Below are 18,117 nucleotides of genomic sequence, written 5' to 3' on the forward strand. Positions count from 1 at the left end.
TTTATGGTATCTAGCAAGGCGTCAAGTAAGCATTATTTGAATGGCTGCAAAATGATTGAGAGGTATAGAACAAACCGATTACGGATTCAGCAATAGGTAGTCCCAGATTACCAATCTGGTGTCTAGCGCGTAACATGATGGCTTTGATAACTATGTGAAATTCGTCGGATAAGGACAATTTCCAGGAAATGAAAGTACACGCAATCGTGTCTCTCAAGAGGATGTCTTCATCAACGCCGAGAATTGAGTTGCGCCGAAATTGATTCAGAGCATCAGTCCCCGACAACTTCAAGAATGACCGTAGAAAGTCAATGAATTGGAGAGAATACGCAATAGCCACGACGTTTGCGAGAAGCTTCATATCAATGATGTGCGGTAACTCGGAAAATTGGAAATGCATCATAAGTCGTAAAACCAGCAGGATTGGTCTCTAGGTGAACGAGGACCAAAATTACGTCTCCGTGGGGATCAAGATCGTGGTCCACAGACGTACTACGGATTACCTGAACAGACAGTGATATCATAGCGGGATCAAAATGTATGATCAGATAAGAAACAGTTTGTGACTGACATTCTAGAAAACGGATCAGTCAATCCTAGGATCAAAATCAAATTTTAGTCATTGTAGCTTAGTTGATATTGAAGTGGATTAGTTTCCCGAGGTCTCTGCAGGCTGCTGCCACATTCTAAATTATTCTAAGACTTCCACTGTATTTTTATGTGCACAGGAGCTCTGAATATGAGCCATATAATATGGATATAGGAAACTGAAGCTCCACAGGGCGCATGAGCAACATGTATCAAGAACGCGTGTGTTCTCTATAAATCGTTGACCTCCAAAGGTATAATATGAACTAACCCAGTCCATTGAGCCTATCTAAATATACCTATAATTCATCCGTAATTACCCTCGGACGTATCATACTTTCGACCCGATGAATTAGCTATCAGTGTTAGCCCCGAATCCGCCAATGTCATACTCTTCTTCTGCGTCTCTTCGTTTGTTGAATATTGCAAGATCGTCCCACCATTTCTGCATCGCATCTTCCACTATGCCAATGAATTTCTTGTACAACATCACTGTTTCATCCAGCATGGCCCACAACATCACAGTAAATATGGTGACAGGAATCGTAATGACCCAGTAGATCCAGAACTTATCGGACATCCTCCAATCTGCCGAGCCATCGTTGTTTGGCGGATTGTAGTTGAAGAAGTTAGACCCAAATATGCCAGATATGAATGTGCCTGGTAGATAGAGCACACCAATCAAAGCAAGAGCTTTCATCGTGGCATTGTCGCGTCGCGCGATCCTGGCGATATCGATGGATAATTGGTTGGCTTTTTGAGTGACCACATGGTAACCCTTGAGGACAAGCAGAGATTAGTTATTAAACGGTTTCTATCCGATGAAAGCAGTTACTACCGATTGGATGTGATACGTACCAAGTTGATTTCATTGTGATGTCGTTCATTCAAGCTAATAGCCCTCGCTTTTTTTGCTGTCATATCCTTCTCTGAAATGTATAGCTTCTCCTGAATAATATTGTGTAGCCTTTCTCGAGACGTCTGTTCTTCGATGCCTAATGCTTTTCCCTTCCGAAACTCGCCATAAAGACTTTGGTGGTGATGCATTATACTATCTATTGTGTTGATTGCAACGTCAAATATTTCCTTGGCATGGATCAAATGTCGACCAAGGTCATGAAGCAATGGAAAGTCTGGTTCTCCATCTCTTCCCTACATATCTGTCAGTTAGGCACATAGCTCATCGATATTATAATGTATCCGCGACATAATTTTCAAATGGAAATGGAGTTTAGAGAGAATCTTACAAACCTTTTCCCTTCCTCGTACGATATTTCTCAAATTCCAATAATCCTTCTCATACTCGGTCTCTAAAGCCCCAATCAATAAAGCATGCCAAATGAACGGATCATGAAAGGCCGAGGAAACATGGCTAGCAAGGCCCACAGAACGAGACGTGTTAAGCAGACAATCTCGTACAATTTGATCAACAACGGCTGGTGGACTGTCGATAAATAACACAAGCTGTTTAGTCTTTGATTGGCGAGTCAAGACTGACACCTGTGACCAGTTATATTCAATCTCTCCACTGTCTTCCTCTTTATAAACATGTTTCATCTTGAATGTGCTCCATGCGTCTGAAATCATGTCAATACTACTTTTAGACAGCTTTTGAGAGTTTAGAGACACACCGTAAGCTAACTCGGAGGTACCTTCATGCCTCTCTAATCCGAATGCACCATTCAGGTCTTCTTTGACAATGCGCCAGAAGCTCGGTGGGAAGAATGAACACAGCTCGGTGGGATTTTGACCCTGGTCTTCAAAATCCGACGCATTGGCAAAACTTGTATGATGTTAGCAGATTAATGCAACCTCAATTAGACTAATATATGTCCCGTAAAGGGCACGAACATTACATGTCGTCGGCATCTTTTATCGAGCTTAATTGGTAGACAAACGAGTCAGTGCGAGAAGAGCAAAATCCGTAATATGGAGGTAGCTTGCATACAAAATTCTGTAGCACATGTCCAAGGGTGCCGTTATTCTTACGATATCGATTGTTTTCTAGCCTATCAGTTAGCTTAACTTACTCACAGGTCTTCCTTCCATACTATAAATAAGGACGTAGATAAGGTCAAAAGATTGGGTTATGAGTAAGGAAAGGCTTAAAAGTACCGAATTCTTCATAGTATTGCACCTCTGAGCTAGATTGTCTGGTCATCATGCCAATAGCTCAATGACTAGCATGTGCGACAATTAAGGTGGACAATGACTATATCACCTCCTCGACTAAGGTCACGGAAAGATAGAGGTGGATTAGTCTTAGGATATCAATAATAAGCGCCCGTATTTGATGGCCAAAAAATAGAAATGAATGCCGCTAAGCGAGTACCTATATAATAGGTGCACCAGGAAGATTGGCGCAGGAAAAAGGTGCCTGAATGGCGAACTTTTGTGTGGGCTGTGTTGGCACTAGGTGCATATGCACAGCCGGCACCTACTACCTATCACACCACAATAACCGAGTTTCAGCTTCATTATTCCTAGCAATTCTCTCGATGAAAAATAGGTGTTAACGAATGAAAGAATATGTCCAAATCCGGTGTTGTGCAAGGCGGACTCTCATGGTCTCCAAGTTACATTAGGCGGTCTCGTCGGACACTCTAGTACTCGCTCCCAAGTCTAGCAGAGCGTCAATAAGCAGAAATGGACACCTTAGAAAACTGGCATGAACATATGAGTCATGTGACCAAATGAAAATGTTGGAACCAAAACCACGTGACTAGCAGAATACAGAAGTCGAAATACGGAACGGTTCTCAAATACCACAAAAATACCAGAATCTTTTTGAGGGCGTCCTTTTTGGTGAAATGGTATTACGTTGAAGTTCCGACAGAAGAATTATATGTTTGAATCCAAGGCCATGTATCAGCCAACCAATCAGAATTGAGGGGTCACGTTGCTACAGTTTCTTTCAAGTTTCAACCAGTCGTAGTATCTTAATGAGCCAATCAGAGAAAAGTGGGAACTCCCGAGTAAACGCGGTAATTCCGTAAGCTTTGCTAATGATTGCCTGTAACCCTAACCCTTGTCATAGAGGCACACAATCTCTAATGTAACAACCAGCAGGCTTGGGGGTCTCACTATTCTAAGAAATGCACCCATGACGTCTCAAGTTGGGTTTCAGCTACACCAGGAGAAGGTTTATATGTTCGAGGATGGTTTCAGCTCCACCTCGACTGTTGGAGCTATTCGGAGAAGGGAGATCTGGTATAAGTTATATGTCTATAAAGATAGCAGATGCTCAAGGATAGCGGAAGATAGGTTTCAGTACATTGACTTTCAGTAATCCCTCTCGAATGTAATTATACATATCCCTCGTAACGTTGTTACATCTAAGCCAGGTCAATACTACTACTATTATCGTCTAGCCACCAACTTATATAAGTTCCAATTTGTTACAAATTTGAGAATTTTATTCTTATGTCTCTATCCCAATCTATCGATTTCGGTCGCTTCCGGAAACCCGAACATTAATAGGAATCCCACCGTAACGAGCACTGAGACCCCAAAAACAGCTTCTATGCTTATATTTGGGCGAGTGTCTCTTAATAGGTAGATGCAGGAAGCCGATTATGATTCAAGACTCATTGGATATCAGTCAATCTAGCTACATACACAATGTGGCATACTTCCCCAACTAAAAGGCACAGCTTTCCTTGGTACTAAATTCAGGGTAATCTGTCATGATGTTGGTATAATTCCCTCTGAAGGAGGTATCCGGCCTCTTCGCCCCATTAGCTGTAGCAGCAGCTTTGCTTGTGGAGATGGTAAGATGGCGATTGCATTGTCCTCCAGGAAGAATCTGATTTCCGGCTCTCCTTTGCAATGTTGAGTACCGATGAAAGATATTATGCCAGTTAGGTTGGGCAGAAGGGAAGCCACCGGCGACCACCTTGTCGTAGACACCAACAACAGTGTTCTGTGCGACGTTCTGTGATAGAAATTAATCTTAGAGAGCTAGGAGACTGGGAAAAGATAAAAAGAACGGACCTCAGCTTGATTCGTCCTCGCGTAATTGTCGGGGACATTGGGATCCTGGTTGTAATTGTCAAGTCACTCTTTGCTGCCTATATAGGAAGTTAGAGATACTGCATCCATGACTATTATGAAGAGTTTCGTACCAGACAGTCGTTCTCCATAAGCACCAAGAATATCGAGACTGTGTCCGGTTTCGTGAATCACGACATCCATATTCTCACTGGTAGCTCCGAATAAGACAATATTGCCATTAGCGTTGTAGGCAGCCGTTATTACCTGGAATGGTTATAACGTGTCTGACCTGTACGGTGGAAGATTGGATCAATAGGACACTCTCTGCGTGTTTCTGACAGACAGATATCTCAAACTTACCCGCTACGCATAGCGACAGGGAGTCCAAAGATGTCGACTGTTGATGCTAAACCAAATGGTGTATCCTCATAACGACAAAATACCCATGCATCATCGCTCTGTTGAAATTGGATGCTGACAACTTATCTCCCTCTTTCCATTCGCTCTTTCATTATTTTATGTGGCGGCCACTTACATCGGTATAGTGGACGCTGTAGATCTCAAGATCACCAGGATTCTTTTTATGATTGTTAGCAATAGTCTTGCAATCTTCGGGAGTCGAGCCCGCTCCCAATTTGGTCCATGTGCTTTGCGTTGGAGAGAGACTGCAAAGGCTTCCCTGTTCCAAGTAGTCGAGGTTAGGAGTGAGAGCAGGCTTGTCAAGAGCTTGACAGTTGACAATCAATGGGTCAACAACTGCCAGAGCTGCTGCCAGAATAGTGCGTAAGCAGACTGATAAGAACATTGTTATTCCGAGAATATATTGACTTTGGAGTATTTCTGTACCCTAAATCAAGGGAGACTCTGGCGCATTTATGCTCTCATCTCTGAAAATTCGGAGCCATAATATGCCCCGTCTTTCCCAAAGACTCCTCCTAATAACTATTGGACCTGGCTCACTTCAGGTCCGGAGGGTGAAATATTGCTTGATCTGATCTCTGAACAAGGCATATCGGGATCGGAGGTGTCAATTACTAAGCTCCGTTTCCCTCCTGAATGGATATTTGAATAAAGATTTCATCCTGAATAAAAATGCCAAGACAGACTTCAAGCTTGAAAGGATAGACGAACATCAACATCTCAATGTAGGAAAGCCTTGACGATGTAGATTTCGATGCTTTTTGATCTTCTTTAGAGCGAACGCCGTAGAGCCTTGGTAATCGCTATCCACTGATCTGTTTACTATGGGTAATGGATGTCATTGTGTGAGGAATAGTTATACCACCTGAAGCTAGTCAACGAATAAGTGGATGAGTCACTTAAGTCTCTTCATTTGTTGGAAGTTCAGTTGAAGATATTACCCCAACCCTAAACTTAGAATCTTGGTACCAGATCGGGAATAGCCGGGTTAGCCCAACTTTATCTCTTTATCGGCCAATGAGCGTCCTAGAATCTTGGACTTTCTTTCCACTTCCTTTGTTAGTCTTCTCAGCTGAAGTGTGTTCTATCTTCCGAAAATCCTCAAAATTTGCATTATTTCTGCTCAATCTAGATATCCATGGATACCACCATTGCAGGGTCGCAACTTGAGCATCGTGACTGACTATGGGAACATTCTCAGATACTCATACGAAATCTATCTATGTATCATCACTCAATATACCTTCTCAACCGGCATTCGGACTAACTACAAAGTCGGGGGTCCAGGTTACTTCGCATTCTGTACTAACTTAGTTAATATTTATCCGTCATACACTGAGCTCGAGTCTCGACCAATACAATAAGCGAAACTGTTAACTAGAACAGGCATTAGGGTGTGCCCACTTTTCTGCTGATACTGACTAGTGAAATTAGCACGGTTAGCCGTGTTGCAATCTGCAAGTACTAAGCAAGGCTAATTTTAATTTTCGTCATCTGAATCTTGAATAAGTAGAATACGGCTTCTGGGCTCTATCTGTTATGGACCACTTTCAGCTGCTTCAAAGAAACTCGAAGGATGGGGGTCCAGCGATGATGATCACCAATTAAACAGAGTCTACTCCGTATAGTCTGTAACATCACATCAGATGAGAAAACTACACACGTGATCGCCCGTAGTACTCATAGTGAGTCTCATACTACAGAATTTCCCAATTCACGAATATCCCAGAGCAGCAAACACGCTGCAACATACTCCATAATTAGGAGCAATAAGTGAAGAGGCTTGCGTAGGTTCTACTAAAAGTTTTAATTAATATCTTGTTTTCATCAGTGTTTCCTGCGACTTGATCCTGAGTGCAAAGACAGAAAGCTGTAACATCAGGAGAGTAGTATTTACATGGGCCCTGACTCCCGTTTATTACCGTAGTTTGGACGGTCTAGGTTCAATGTCGAACAGTCAATAAACAGCTGTTGCTATTCTTGTACTCCCGTTCTCCGCATGAAACGCTCGCTAAACAAAGGTTCGACTCTATTTTATCTATTGTTTTGGCTATATATAGGCGCAATAATACGAATTAAATTTGCATTTTGAAGGAGATTGAAGGTGTCAAGATCTTAACAAGGTAGAGGCCCGACTTCACCAAAATATGGCTTGGTTATTTCATAGAAAACCCCCGGAGAATTTTCTAGCCAATAGCTATGCAGAATCTGATTTTGAGGGTACGGTTCCATGGTAGGAATCTAGCAAATGACATTACATAACCCAAAATTTGAGCTGATCCGCAATTAATTGCTAACTCCTAGCAACGAACGAGGAGACTACTCAGAACACCTTCCTAATCCCGGAGCATAATAAGCATCGTGCACTTAAGACTCCCTATGCGTGTCATTTTGCTTTGATGCTGACATTCATCTAACCGTAGGAAGTGCCACCAAGCAATTATCCCCAATAATCCCGACTCTTGGTTGCTACCCGTGGCGTTCGTGGCGCCAGCCACCATGTAACGCGGGGTGCACTAGAGTCTGGACTAAGAGATGTAAGAATTTAGGGCAAATTAAAAGTAGTGCCGTAGTTTGAGTGACTGTCGACTCTGTTATGTAATACGTGTGTACTAACTTATGTTAACGTCAACGTTAACTAACTCATGTAAACCCGCTGTTGAAGTAGTAGTATTGCTACCCTCGAAGTCTATACGTGAAGCTAAAAGATTACATGCATGCCATGGTTTTAATGACAACGTGAATGTACATCCGAACTAGATATGTAGTCAGGTGCCATATTCAAGTTTTCTTTAGCCAGCACCTCTCCATCTCAATTGTTCATTGACAGGTATCTCATCCATGGTTTCGGAACAGGCCCGAGACCATACTATTTCCATGGACGGTTGTCTGAACCCCAGAAAATTCTATTCTAGCCACGCTTCTTGTCATATTTTTATCTTACGGCAATTAGAAGTAACATTGAAAAGACCATTTGAATCTACCGAGATGAAGAACGATATGCGTATAGTTAAAAAACACAATAATAAGGCTGAGTCAGCGTGATGGTGCCAATCGGGAGGAACATGGCTAAGACTATAAAACGGATGGAGGAAATATGTGGATCCCCTGGCGCGAGTTAGATAAAGCTCACGATGCGACCTTGAACGGAAAATAAGGGTTCCCAAATCCCTAAACGTGGTTTAAAGATATGGTTAGGTAGACAGTGACTATCTGCCGAGACTGATATGCCCCCTGCAGGCAGCGGAACCTATAGAAGCTCGATTTGGTTGATCAGTGAGCGTGACTGACCGTTTCTGATCGAGGACCCCGGTTTTTCTTAGCAATGAGCGGAGTAAAGGACAGAATCAGGATAATAATGCCGTTTGGCCCTTTCCTTACTGGCTGTATTAAGTAACAAGGATGGTTGGTGGGTTCCCAGAGTGATCCAGACTTTTCTTCTCCTTAAAGCTAATCGTGCAGTTAGATAGCATAATGCCAATTGTTGGTCATAAACCAACGTGCTAAGGGGTCGATTGTAACCTGAGCATGACGTGAACGGCGCGATCGAAAAGGGATGCTATTCCAATGGAAATGGGTATAAAATAACGTCAAGTGTCCCTTTCTGGAATATCTTTTTCTTGGAACAAACATCTCAAGAAGCTGTCCATTCACTCCTTTTCCAACCTTCCATTCCTTCGGAAAGATTTATACTCTCCTTTAAAAGATAGCATCTCGGAGGTGTACACCCCTGTACATATTCGTCCGTTTATATACAAGTCTCGATATATACATATTCATAAGGATAGTTCGTGATGCGAGGCTTGATCCAATGGACAGCGGTGCTTACCGCTTTGATGGTTGGCCCAACTCTGGCCAGTCCCGTCAAAAACCTTCCCAAGCCTGTACAGGTCACCCCCGGAGGACCCGAGGACATCATCATCAACGCCCAGGATACCCTCAATGGTACCTTTAAGGGCACCAGCAGCAGCAAGAACGAGGACTTAATGGCTGCCGCCAGCTCCGGAGCACTTCCTTTGCAGATTGTGAACAACTTGGCTGGTTCAGGCTCTGGGGCCGTCAACGCCTACATCAGTGGCCTTGACTCGAACAACAACGTGGTTTTCTTGCAAGCTGACGGGAGCTTTTACTATCCTGCTGGTACTACCTCTGCTGTCCCGGTCCAGATCACCGCCAACATTGGCATTCCTATCGGCGCTGAAGGGACTACCACCACTATCACCATCCCTGATTACATCAGCTCCGGACGTGTTTACTTGGCTGTCGGCACTCTTCAGTTCTTCGTTGTGAGCAACGGCAGCGGTGGTGTTGGCCTTGTCCAGCCCTCTGCCACCAACCCATCCGACCCCAGCGCTAACACCAACTGGGGCTTCATTGAATTGACCAACACCGCCGCTGGTGGATTGTACACCAACATCAGCTACGTTGACTTCATCGGCTTGATCCTTGGTATGTCCGTGACAGCCGGCGATGGCTCTGTGCAGACTGCTTTAGGTTTGAAATCCGATGCCGTGAACACCATCTGCACAGCCCTTGCCGCCCAGACTGCTTCTGATGGTTACCCATGGGCCAGTCTCTGCCAAACCGACACCTCTGGTAAATATCTCCGTGTGCTTTCTCCCAACGATTATGTCAGCACCGATTCGTCCGCCTTTTCCGACTACTGGACCTCTTATGTCTCCCAGGTCTACTCCAAGTACAGCTCCAGCCCCTTGACCATCAACACCCAAGCTGCTGCCGGCGACGTGACCTGCACGTCCGGAGGTTCCACTCACCTCACCTGCCAAGGAAGTGATGTTACTTTCGCCCAGCCATCTGCCGCCGATATCTTCGGATGTAACAGTGGTCCCTTCGCGGTTACCGGCAACGCTGTTGACGCTGCCATCGTGCCCCGTCTCTGCGCTGCTTTCAACCGTGGAACCCTTTTGTTGTCTGGTGGTGATGTCCAGCCTAGCCTTGGTGCTGACAGTTACTACACTGTTTCTCCATGCAACTACTACAGCAAGTTCGTGCATGAGAATGAGGTTGACGGCAAGGGCTATGCTTTCTCTTATGACGATGTCAATCCTGATGGAGAGAATGCCTCTGGTGAGCTCGTCACAACTAACCCCACTGCTTTGATCATCACCGTCGGTGGTCCATCCTCCTAAATCTAGGAGTCGTACTGCCTCTAGGTGAATAAGTGCGAAAGCATTTTTCACTTCTAGTATATACTTTTGGTTGTCTTGACTGAACATATCAGCCGATTTATAAGTGTGGAATATGTAAATAGCTGTGCCTTGTTCATTGATAAGTAAATATTTGTCATATCTTGCAAGACTTATACGCACTCCTGAAAGGAATAAAGTCTATTTGATCGTTTCCAAACTCTTGCTCCTTTTTAAAGACTAGCAATAATGATTAACCATAATCAAGATGAATTGGTTATCTGCTTCAAAAGGTCTGACAATTGGCGTTGGCATTCATCGCGATTGAAGGAATCTGGCCAGCCATTCCCAATGTAGATCGATCGTGCTTCCTATTACTGCTGTCAGTTTTGAAAAGAAATCAATCCAGTTCGTCCAAACTCAACATACATGCACTCTCGCCTCTAGGGCGGACTTATCAGTAGTCAGAAGCTTGCTATTCCCCGACCTAATCTCATGACCGAGTCTGTCAAACGCCTGGCTCCTAACTCCGTGCGTTGAATCCTCACCATCGTCAAGTTTGAGTTCCGCAACTTTAGAATCCAGCGTATCTTCATCAACCGGGATATCATCAATGTCATCGATATCGTCAATACCATCACTCTCATACTCGCTGTTGAACTCGTAAGGGTCGTATTCTTCACTATCGTAATCATCATCATCCAACTTCTCTGAACTAGGCTCATAACTCTCATCGGAATCTCCCGAATCTGTATCATCTAATAAACCCTCAAGCCCTTGGGAATTGATAAACCACGTTACCGTTTCTGCATAATCCCCTTCTTTGAAGCAAGGCATCCACTCTAAGTTTTTATACTTGTCGATCCATAAGCGAAAGAAATGAGCAGCCGGTAACGTGAAATGAGCCATCCAGCGATCCTCCTGTGACAGGTACTCGTACTCCTCTATATTGAGGCAGACTGTCCGACTGCTGCGCACTGCGTATTCGGTTACGGTGCCTAGTAACCAGTTAATAAAGTTGGCCGATGCCGGTCCTAGGACGATCATTTACCGCTCTCGATATCTAACAGCAGTGCTGATCCATCTTCCGTGTTTGTTGCATTTGCCAGCCAGATACAATGTCCCGGTGTGGGCTGGATCTTATCCAGTTCTTCATCATAAACCTCACCATCACAGTAAGCAATCGCATGAGTATTTGGTCCTATCATCCATCCTTTTTTGCTATTTCTAGTTGTGGGTTTTCGTAGATATGGTAGATGCCGAAGTAGGGTGATGGTGCCCTCTGTCCTGCCACGCTTGCGCAGTTCCTCTGCATTGATATCAGGCCATCCTTGCTGTTCACCACTCTCAAAGTTGGGCGGATAAAGCACAGCCGTTGTGTCCATGTATGGAAGTTTGACTATAAACTCGTAGAATTTAGTCATAGTAGAGATGATCTCTTTGCTAGTGGGATTCATGATTAACCCTAAAACTTGAAAGGGTTGAGCAATAGAGAGAAAAGTGAAAGAAACAGCAACGGCACTGAGAACAGTGTCAAACTCTCGCGTTGAAGGACCTTTAGTCCCACTGAAGATATAGGAGAAATAGAGATTATCAGGGACGCGCCTTTTTTTAATCATCTCATGAGTCGAGGAGTTGATGTAATAATTATCCCTTCAAAATTAAACGCGAAGCATTCTGTCAGTCGATGCCTGAGGCTGAGATCTACATACCCGCATCGAGCTAGGCCATATCAGGCAATGAGCTAGCTATAGACAGCTTTTTGCGATAAATTCTCGAGCTGATTTGAGATAATAAGTGATGAACGACATAGGCAGAAACCAAGATTAATAGTACACGGTATCTAACTACTCAAAAGAAATGACTTGCTTTCCAATCCCTCCCTTGGCCTTATACACCACATCACAAGCTTCCTTGACAGCCTTCACATCCTTGTAATGCACTTTATTGCCGACAATAGGTCGTAATTTCAAATTTTCAACATGTTCTTTTAATTCCTCCAAATCCTTACCATCTGGATGCATAAAGATGTATTCGTATTTGACATTCCAACGATTGGACCGCCACACGCGTACGCTGTCAAGGAAGTTGAGGATGTGTCGGAAGGGGAATCCCATCTGAATGTTAGCAGCTTCCGCTAGATGATCTCCACTAGGAGTGGTGGAGATCGATACCAAGTGACCGGTTTTCGGACGCATGAGGGAGAGACAACTCATCGCAATGCCCACGGTGTCGAACATGAAGTCAACGGAGCCAGCTGGGATTTCGGTCTTGGGGTCTGATTTGGTGTAGTCGATGACTAGGTAGAATCGTGTCAATCAAAAGAACGACCTTTTTGGATGCTATACAAAGTGCTTACTCTGATCAACTACGCCTTCACCAAGTAATTCTGGGACCTTGGGAATCTTCCCAGTCGATACCGTTGTAATCACCTTTCCGGCTTTGAAGACGTTTTTCGCAAGTTGACAGCAGTATGCGCCGGTACCGCTCACTTTATACGTTAATGATACAATCAGCACACGCGGATATTTTCTCCGTAAATAACTTTACTCACATCCAGCAGGAACAAAAACTGTCTTTCCGCTCAAATCGCCAGCGCGCTTCAAGGACTGATATGCAGTCAATGCCGTTAAAGGAAGGGACGCCGCTTCGTCAAACGTTACGTTCTTCGGCCTCAAGGAAATGACTTCTTCGGGAGCCTTTGCATATTCGCTCCAGGAACCTATCAGTCCAGTTAGCTACGGGTCTAACTCTGGCACCCGTGGCCGAAGAGTCCAAGTAACATTGATCGAAGCAATTGACATACCCCTTGTGCTCTCCGGGAGACGAACATAAACTTCATCACCGACCTTGAAGCGCGTAACCCCGGACCCGACCTCTGTCACCGTCCCTGCACAGTCATATCCAAGCTTATACGGGAACCTAATGAGTCGCGTCGAGTCAATGAATTGATCATTCCATTATCAGTGCACACTAGATAGTTATGACTCAACTCACTCGAACGAAGTCATCATCTTCGTCGCTCCACCAGCCATCTTGACATCAATCGGGTTCACGCTAGCAGCGTGAACCTTGATGAGAACTTCCATCACATTCTCGATTTCAGGCCGCGGAAGTTCCCCTAATTCGTAGCCCTGGGGCGGCGTGTAATTGTTTATATAGTAAGACTGCATTTATGTATATTGTTCGCAAGTTCGCAGAATTGTTTGGAGTTGTCGCGTAGAGATAATTTTTTTTTAAAGATAAAAGGTATTTCGGAGTGGAGCTCCATGGAAGGTTCACGATGATGAATGAGATCATCACTCGGTACGAAGTATATTAACCCTAACCCCGATAATTTTTATAGTCCTCAAGAAGCGGGATACAGTATAGCCTGATTATAACGAAAGGAAGGCCTCTCCATATCTATGCTAATCTCATCTTGGAATATATGGTATAGAACCGAAGAGCGCTGTAATTATCAATACCAAATAGGGTACTATATCAGATTGCCCCTCATCTCTAAATCACACTCGCCTCTGGAATATTGATTTAGACCCTAAGAACTTTTCTTCATTATTATATCCAGGGTCTACTGTATTTCATACAAAAAGGGGCCTTGTGGTAAGTATATTCATTCTTATTTCTGGTACATAAGATACAGGGGTATGTTCTGAAGAAGACAATAAAAGGATAACATCGTCAGGTCGTCGAGTATGAATAATAACACATTGGTATCATGGTGAATGAAGATAGGGGTGAAAATCAAATGAACCTTTCAATCTTATATTCTCAGCTTCGAGGTGCATCATGTACGAATAGAGCGGAGTTTCTGCAACGCTTTCAGCTCTCTATCCAATCTCCCAACGACATCTGCCAAAAAATTGTGATATGACACGAGCCGCTCCAATTGGTCGAGTGCTATATTCTCTTGCTCCTCGCTATTGAATGATTCAGATATTTTCGGCCCTTGAATAAATCCACTCAGAGAATTCAACATATTTTGTATTCGATTTCCGTCTGTGGGCTTCGGATGGAGACGATATTGTTCGCGTACACCGAGTTTCTGGATCGACTGAAGGTGGTCATCTAGTTTAGCCAGGTGAACTAAAACTCTATCTGTTCTATGAACCAGGTGAGCGATAGACGTGTCCAATTCTTGGCTCAGACGACCAAAGTGATTCATGGCCATATCGCCAGGTTCCTCCTCGTTCTCGAAGGCTGACTTTTCTCGACCCATAAGTCGAATGAATATACTGTCTGCCTTTTTTTGACTTGACCTTGCTGCCCCTTTGAGGTATTCTAGTCGATGAATTGGCGCTTGAAATCCGTCGACAGTAGACTTCATATCCACTTTCAAACTTATTAGGGTCCGGCTGATGGAACGAGACGCAGCCCAGGCGCCTTCAAATTCGAGCTCGATTTCCCGGCGTGCACTACCATATTCCTGCCGCATAGCTGTGTATATGTCTCGGAGAATTATATCAGTGTCTTTAAACAGCACATCGAGCGGTGCCATGTCTTGTATTGTCTGATTTAGGTAGTTTTGTAGTTGGATTTGCGTGCGTACGGTTGACTGATGGCTCGCAGGGGGTATTCCGGCTATAGTACGATTTGACCTCGTACATGTCTGACTATACACCTTGGGAGCCCCGGGCACTTTGCAAAGGACCGGCATCTGATGAAACAATTCTGGGAATATGAGTAGGTGCATTGTCATGAGCACCAAAAGAGAGTTGAGGACTACTCTGAGAAGCTGATATCGATTTATATCTTCAGAGAGGTAACCCTTCACTTGCGCAAAATAATCTCGCGCACTCTTGTCTGAAGAGGGTGTAGTTGCAGGTAGAGGCTCTTTTTTACTTGCCTGATGTTTTTTTCGTTCTTGACTAGATGCTTCACTGCGTGCTTTGGGTATTCTGGGTGCTTTACGACTCTCGTAAAGAGATCGTATACTTCGCTTGCGAGGAATGACCCAAGACCCATGATCTGAACTGTGGGTGTCAAACATTATTGAAGGCATTATCAGTTCTGGTCCTGATGACACCGAGGAAGCTAATGTAGCGGTAGATTCAATAGGATTTGGTGGCGAAGAAGGCAAAGCAACAGCGGGTTCTTCATCCTCATACTCCTTAATCAAGTCACTTTCCGAGAACGAAGATACTGGGGAAATATTGTCGGTTGGAAAAGATGCAGATGCCGCTTCGATGCCTTCAACGATAACTGATTGACTGTAATTTGAATTTTCAAATTCTGATACGACCCAGGATTCGTCCAAAGGTACATTGATCTTTTTAGATGCCATTTGCGATGTCGGAGCTCACTGAGCTGGTTGCAGATATAGAGATTTTCAAGGTTTTTAGGCAAGTCTAATCATCTTGAATTATAGGTAGTGTAGTCTCATAATCATAGCATTATCTCGCCAAAATGCTTTCCTGAATATGCTTTTGACGAGGAGAGAAGATTGATGGTTCGTGTAAATAAAAACAAACTGGGGATCACATGCGGGATATGGTTGACATGGGCGCCTGATCTAGCCTGGTTGGCCAATCGGGTTCCTGGAACATATACTTGGCGGCCTGAGGCTCCACATCAAAAATAATCCCAACGAGCATCTCCAACGTCTAGCTTCAAAGCAACCAGCCATGCGACCAACAGCCCTCGTCTGCCGCAGGCAGCGTCTTAAGACTAATATACTATGGTCTAGATGTCGGATAGTTCCAGAAGTAGCCTCTACAGCTGGTGTACGGTACTGTTCCTGTCATTCTAATTCTTTGACTCGTCCCGGACAACACGATTCCTCTGCACGCTCCTCTTTATCCCGACCTAATAACACTAATGCGCCGTCAAATATACAATCTTCCACACCCGCCGCGGACCATCGTGTACTGGGTACCGCGCAAGAGCTCTTTACATCGTCATCTTATAGCCCCGGATCACCTCTATTTCTCCCAAATGGCACACATATTATCAACAAGCTAATCGGCTTTCTCCGTGCACAATACCGACAATATGGATTCCGCGAAGTACTCACGCCCAACATATATAAAAAGTCGCTATGGGAAATATCCGGACACTGGCAAAATTACAAGGATGACATGTACGAGGTACGCGGTCGGGGAGCGACCGGTGAGACGGAAGGCGAACTTGGCGAGGATGAGCAATACGGGTTGAAGCCGATGAATTGTCCTGGTCACTGTTTACTATTCAAATCCCAGAATCATTCATATCGTGATCTGCCGGTGCGATACGCAGATTTCAGCCCTTTACATCGCAACGAGATTTCGGGTTCTCTGAGTGGGCTCACCCGAGTGCGACGGTTCCACCAGGACGACGGCCATATTTTCTGCAGGCCCCAACAGATCGGGAAAGAAATAGATTTGGCATTGGCATTTGTGAACATGGTGATGAAGACATTTGGTCTACCCAAGTACACTTTGGTTCTTTCTACTCGACCAGAGAAAGACTTCATCGGGAGCCTAGAGCTTTGGGATAGTGCGGAGCAACAATTGCGACATGCACTAGATAAAAGTGGTCTTCCATGGGAATTGAATGAAGGCGATGGCGCGTTCTACGGTCCAAAGATTGATATTCAGCTGCAAGATTCTGATGGTAAATACCACCAACTATCCACCATTCAGCTTGATCTCAACCTGCCTCAACGATTCGAGCTTGAATATCAGGTTGCAGAAGGAGAGCCAGATTATAACCCTAATACTCCCGGAAAAGCCACACCTGTGTTGATCCATCGTGCTATTTTTGGCTCGCTGGAGCGGTTTTTGGCGATTTTGATTGAGCTATATGCTGGCCGCTGGCCGTTCTGGCTATCTCCCCGCCAGGGTATCATTCTGACTGTGCAGAATGACGAGCCAGTATTGCGTTTAGCTGAAGAAGCGGCTGCAAAGATTTCTGGGTACCGTAGCATCGACGTGGAGGCCACTGAACTGTTGCAGCCTGCTCCTATCGCATCTGATCCGACATTTTTGATTGACGTTGACAGCAGCAGCCGGTCATTATCCAAGAAGATCCAACGCGCCAAGTCGATGAAGTACAATTTGATCTTTGTCGTGGGGTCCAAGAATCTCGCAGACAATAGTATTGATGTTGATGTCTCCGGCCAGATTCAGGGCAGTTCTGAGGATGGGGCATCGAAGTTTCAGAGTGTTCTGACGGATCTCATTGGTGCTTCGTCGCAGGGGAATTCGCGGGCATTGAAAATGCAGATTGACGACGTTCGCGCGCTTCTTCTTCGGATGGAACGGGATTTTATTTGATCGGCTCTCTTGATGACTGCGACACTGTATACAAGGTCTCTACGGTGCATTTATCCACCGAAATCGTAGCAGAGCGTAAGCTCGTGCGGCTTGGCTGATTACGTGATAAAGATTTTTGACCAATCAGAAAGCAGAAAAGAAGAGTAGAGATTTTGATTCTTGATCTCGGTTACGCTAGGATGAATACGGAATATAGGCAAATAACAAGAACCTGGAGCTAGGAATTTTCATGTATTGCTGACACTATACTATAAAACTTGTCGGGAATGTTGACCTCTTTTATATGTAAGGTCCTGTACAAACTAGATCATGTGATGATATCCAGTCGAAATTTCTAGACATAGGCACATAAAGCTGATTGGATATGTCTATATCTCGTCAGTATGTGAATCTTGTTCTCGAAATTTCTTCATGTTAGTATTGTAGCGGATTCCTTGACTTGTTCCCAATTAGGGATAGCGTATTGCGTTCCAACAAGCAGAGCTTATGCTCTGCTAATTATCATGTGCCATAAACAACAGTAAATACTATCTCAGAAGGACTCTCTCTGTCGTACATGAAGTGAGTCGTGCCTTCTGTCTCAACACAAAGGATTGTGCGTTTCATTTGTCTGTCTGTGGCAAAGTGTCGGTCTTCCCCTGATGCTTTCAGTGATAAGATAAGGAGTCTTCTTCCCCATCTCCTCTCTTCTACTTTCATCCTTACACCTCTCTTCA

The 18,117-nt window shown here is 44.4% G+C and overlaps 7 protein-coding genes across 7 annotated transcripts; 2 read left to right on the forward strand and 5 right to left on the reverse strand.

The window, feature by feature from the left end:
* Window positions 1-940: 940 nt before the first annotated feature.
* On the reverse strand, window positions 941-2,749 carry TSTA_086240 (uncharacterized protein; the record flags this gene model as incomplete). The annotated part of the gene is made up of 5 exons (XM_002478311.1): window positions 941-1,366; window positions 1,447-1,740; window positions 1,840-2,371; window positions 2,623-2,638; window positions 2,704-2,749. The coding sequence occupies 5 exons, from the start codon at window positions 2,747-2,749 to the stop codon at window positions 941-943; spliced, it is 1,314 nt and encodes a 437-aa protein (XP_002478356.1).
* A 1,479-nt stretch (window positions 2,750-4,228) lies between these two features.
* On the reverse strand, window positions 4,229-5,386 carry TSTA_086250 (uncharacterized protein; the record flags this gene model as incomplete). Its single annotated transcript, XM_002478312.1, has 5 exons — window positions 4,229-4,522; window positions 4,582-4,626; window positions 4,681-4,789; window positions 4,942-5,039; window positions 5,117-5,386. The coding sequence occupies 5 exons, from the start codon at window positions 5,384-5,386 to the stop codon at window positions 4,229-4,231; spliced, it is 816 nt and encodes a 271-aa protein (XP_002478357.1).
* A 3,182-nt stretch (window positions 5,387-8,568) lies between these two features.
* On the forward strand, window positions 8,569-10,151 carry TSTA_086260 (glucan endo-1,3-beta-glucosidase precursor, putative; the record flags this gene model as incomplete). The annotated part of the gene is made up of 2 exons (XM_002478313.1): window positions 8,569-8,578; window positions 8,821-10,151. 2 exons carry the CDS (start codon window positions 8,569-8,571, stop codon window positions 10,149-10,151), a joined length of 1,341 nt encoding a protein of 446 aa, XP_002478358.1.
* A 260-nt stretch (window positions 10,152-10,411) lies between these two features.
* Window positions 10,412-11,605, reverse strand: TSTA_086270 (uncharacterized protein; the record flags this gene model as incomplete). Its single annotated transcript, XM_002478314.1, has 3 exons — window positions 10,412-10,519; window positions 10,578-11,146; window positions 11,200-11,605. The coding sequence occupies 3 exons, from the start codon at window positions 11,603-11,605 to the stop codon at window positions 10,412-10,414; spliced, it is 1,083 nt and encodes a 360-aa protein (XP_002478359.1).
* Window positions 11,606-11,995: 390 nt separating this feature from the next.
* On the reverse strand, window positions 11,996-13,321 carry TSTA_086280 (alcohol dehydrogenase, putative; the record flags this gene model as incomplete). Its single annotated transcript, XM_002478315.1, has 5 exons — window positions 11,996-12,447; window positions 12,508-12,639; window positions 12,703-12,870; window positions 12,955-13,070; window positions 13,146-13,321. The coding sequence occupies 5 exons, from the start codon at window positions 13,319-13,321 to the stop codon at window positions 11,996-11,998; spliced, it is 1,044 nt and encodes a 347-aa protein (XP_002478360.1).
* A 614-nt stretch (window positions 13,322-13,935) lies between these two features.
* Window positions 13,936-15,432, reverse strand: TSTA_086290 (uncharacterized protein; the record flags this gene model as incomplete). The annotated part of the gene is made up of 2 exons (XM_002478316.1): window positions 13,936-14,383; window positions 14,408-15,432. 2 exons carry the CDS (start codon window positions 15,430-15,432, stop codon window positions 13,936-13,938), a joined length of 1,473 nt encoding a protein of 490 aa, XP_002478361.1.
* A 340-nt stretch (window positions 15,433-15,772) lies between these two features.
* On the forward strand, window positions 15,773-17,664 carry TSTA_086300 (threonyl-tRNA synthetase; the record flags this gene model as incomplete). The annotated part of the gene is made up of 2 exons (XM_002478317.1): window positions 15,773-16,622; window positions 16,653-17,664. The coding sequence occupies 2 exons, from the start codon at window positions 15,773-15,775 to the stop codon at window positions 17,399-17,401; spliced, it is 1,599 nt and encodes a 532-aa protein (XP_002478362.1). The 3' UTR covers window positions 17,402-17,664.
* Window positions 17,665-18,117: the final 453 nt, after the last annotated feature.

The sequence above is a fragment of the Talaromyces stipitatus genome, genomic scaffold, assembly GCF_000003125.1.
Source record: "Talaromyces stipitatus ATCC 10500 scf_1105507295527 genomic scaffold, whole genome shotgun sequence".
Taxonomy (NCBI): domain Eukaryota; kingdom Fungi; phylum Ascomycota; class Eurotiomycetes; order Eurotiales; family Trichocomaceae; genus Talaromyces; species Talaromyces stipitatus.